Source organism: Triticum aestivum, unplaced genomic scaffold (genome assembly GCF_018294505.1).
Source record: "Triticum aestivum cultivar Chinese Spring unplaced genomic scaffold, IWGSC CS RefSeq v2.1 scaffold248695, whole genome shotgun sequence".
Classification (NCBI taxonomy): Eukaryota; Viridiplantae; Streptophyta; class Magnoliopsida; order Poales; family Poaceae; genus Triticum; species Triticum aestivum.
In genome coordinates this window covers 1,069-3,613 of record NW_025225677.1, presented here as the reverse complement: position 1 = coordinate 3,613, position 2,545 = coordinate 1,069, and the positions used below count along the sequence as shown (strand labels likewise).

The 2,545-nt window shown below is 52.2% G+C and overlaps 1 protein-coding gene across 1 annotated transcript; it reads right to left on the bottom strand.

Moving 5' to 3' along the window:
• Positions 1–611: 611 nt before the first annotated feature.
• LOC123172312 (aspartic proteinase nepenthesin-1-like) lies at positions 612–1,889 on the bottom strand. Its single transcript, XM_044589306.1, has one exon. The coding sequence runs from the start codon at positions 1,887–1,889 to the stop codon at positions 612–614; it is 1,278 nt and encodes a 425-aa protein (XP_044445241.1).
• Positions 1,890–2,545: the final 656 nt, after the last annotated feature.

The window sequence follows — 2,545 nt, the reverse complement described above, 5'->3', positions numbered from 1 at the left end:
TGTATAGATGACTAGATGCTATTTTGCTCCACATAGATGATTAGGTACAGTACTTGATAGGTTGCTCCCAGATTGACATTTTATCGATCAGTTTAATATTTCGAACTTGATATGTTTAACATGGTGCAGCTTTTCTCTGCTGTAAATTGCTGGCTTAAATGCATGCTACGGGACCCTTATAACCAGACTGACCATCCAGAATGCAGGTCAAGGCCTGATAGCGGTCTTTCTGCAATTCCGAGTTGGAGCCTGGTTATATAACAGGTAGACTATATACCTTAGCTAGTATTAATTTTCTTATACTAGTGGAAGTAAATGAAGGAAACATGTTCTTCTTTTTAATTTCCATGTGCCAAATTGTTGACGAAGTTACACATTAACAAATGGACCTCAAACCCGGCAGAATCACTGCATAATCTACCTCTTACGAGCAAATCGTTGATAGAATGACTGAAAACTTTGGGCCAAAAGAGTATTCTTCAACGGGACTTTGCACAAACACATTGACCAAATCTGAAGGATCGATATTCACTGTTTCGTTGATCACATGGGCCAGAAGTCAAAGCATGAAGGATATCCACTGTTCAGCATATAAATGGTTGATTCAATCTTCAGAGCATACTGCAGTCGGTGGGCCGGAATGACAGCTGCCCTACGGTCATGTCGAACAGCATCTGTATATTCTGCTGCTGGAAGTTGCCCAGCACGGACGTGGACTCATGCGTCGTCCCGGCGATGTTCAAACATAAGGACGAGTCCTCTTGGTTGTAGGACATGTAGTTGTCCCTATGCAGCCTCATATCCGCACCGCCGGCAAAGTGCAGCACCAAGTCTGGCAAAAACGGCTCACCGGCCGGAGCTGGGAAGCAAGGGCTTTCCAGGCTGGAGGCGTTCACTGGCGGCTGGCCAAGCACCTGCGCCACGTGGTCGACGACCTCCCTGAAACCGCTTTCCGCGAGGATGGTGAAGGTGGTCCCGGAGTCCACGATCATCCCGCCGGTGCCGTCGGTACTCAGGTCGAATGTGCCGTTTGGGATGGGAAGGCGGACGTCGCCGAGTGATATGCCCTGGAGGGAGACGAAGTACCGCGACGGGTTCTGCGGGCTCTGCATTAGCGGCGTCGACTGCACGACGCCGAGCCCGGGGGCCAGCTCCGCCAGGGTGCCCAGCAAAAATGGGCTATCCAGAGTAGAGTTGAAGAAGTCGGTGAGGCAGTATGAGAACTTGCCGACGCCTAGCTGCGCCATGAGCGATAGAGTCCCGCGGCCGAGGCCGACCGTCCCGGTGGAGTTGAGCGAGTCGCCGCCGTTCTCGGTGCCGCAGCCGAACGCCACGCCGCCGACGGAGACGGGTGCGCTAGAGGAGCCAAGCGTGAGCGTCTCCGTGCCCAGGATGCCAGCCGAGTAGGCGCCGTCGCCGTAGGCGTAGCGGTACCGGCAGAGCGAGCTTGGGGTGCAGTTCCGGCTCCATATGGGCAGGCACGTGGCGCTGGAGCAGGGCAACGGGGAGAAAGTGGACGAGGCTGAGGGGTCGTAGACGGGCGTGTCCTGCGGGAAGCACAGCTTGCATGGCTGGCACTGTGTCCAGGTGAGGTCGCTGCCGGTGTCGGCGAGGGCGACGAACGGCACCGGCGGCTTCCCGATGGCCAGCTCCATCAGGTATTCGACTTGAACCGAGTGGAGCCTGGGCGAGGTTGCGTCATAACCTGATAGCGCCTGGAGGCGGCTTCTATGCGCGGCCCGGCGCATGAGCTCTGTCTTGCTGAAGCCGCCTTTGGAGTCGACATGGGTGAGCGCCAAGCGGTAGCCGGATGACGCCGACATGGCCAGTGAGGTAAGTAGAACCAAGCTCAGGGTTTGCAACTGCAAGGCACCCATGCATTTCACCATTAAAGGATGATCGATGCAAAGCTTTACTAGCTAGATGTCGAACTTCTAATTCAGAGCTGCTAGCTAAGCTAGGTTGGCTTGAAGAATCATGTTAAACATTGCATGTCTATTTATACAAGGTTTTGACAACGTCAAGATCACCGGTAAAGCATGTGAACAGGAAGAAGATGGTTAAAAGTTGTGGACAGCGACCGGCACAATAGTCGTCTGTAGCAAACTGATGATAGTATCTGTCTCTAGCTTACGGACAATTAAAGGGGAAGAGCGGATAGAGTATTAACGGCCGCTTGGCTTCAGTTTTGACCCCTCCTACCATGTAGTCCTCCGGCCTCTGAACCTGCAGGTGTCGCCATTTGCCGCTGATGCTAGATCAATACAAGAGGATAAGACACATACCGGCAACCAGTCCACAAGACTGCAAACAACAAATACAGCCAGAAACTACACGTATTTGAGTAGGTCATTGTTTCTTGGCGTTTTAGCCGCTATGCGTTGTGGCAAGGACATAGGTTTTTCAAATAAGCAGACTACAAGACTGGAAAAAATATGAAACAGAATCAGTGACTGCGTCATTGAGTATATCATTCGTGTTTGGCGTTTCTTCATGGTGCTGTCTTAACTCAACGACACAGGCGTCGCAAATGTTAAAACAAACG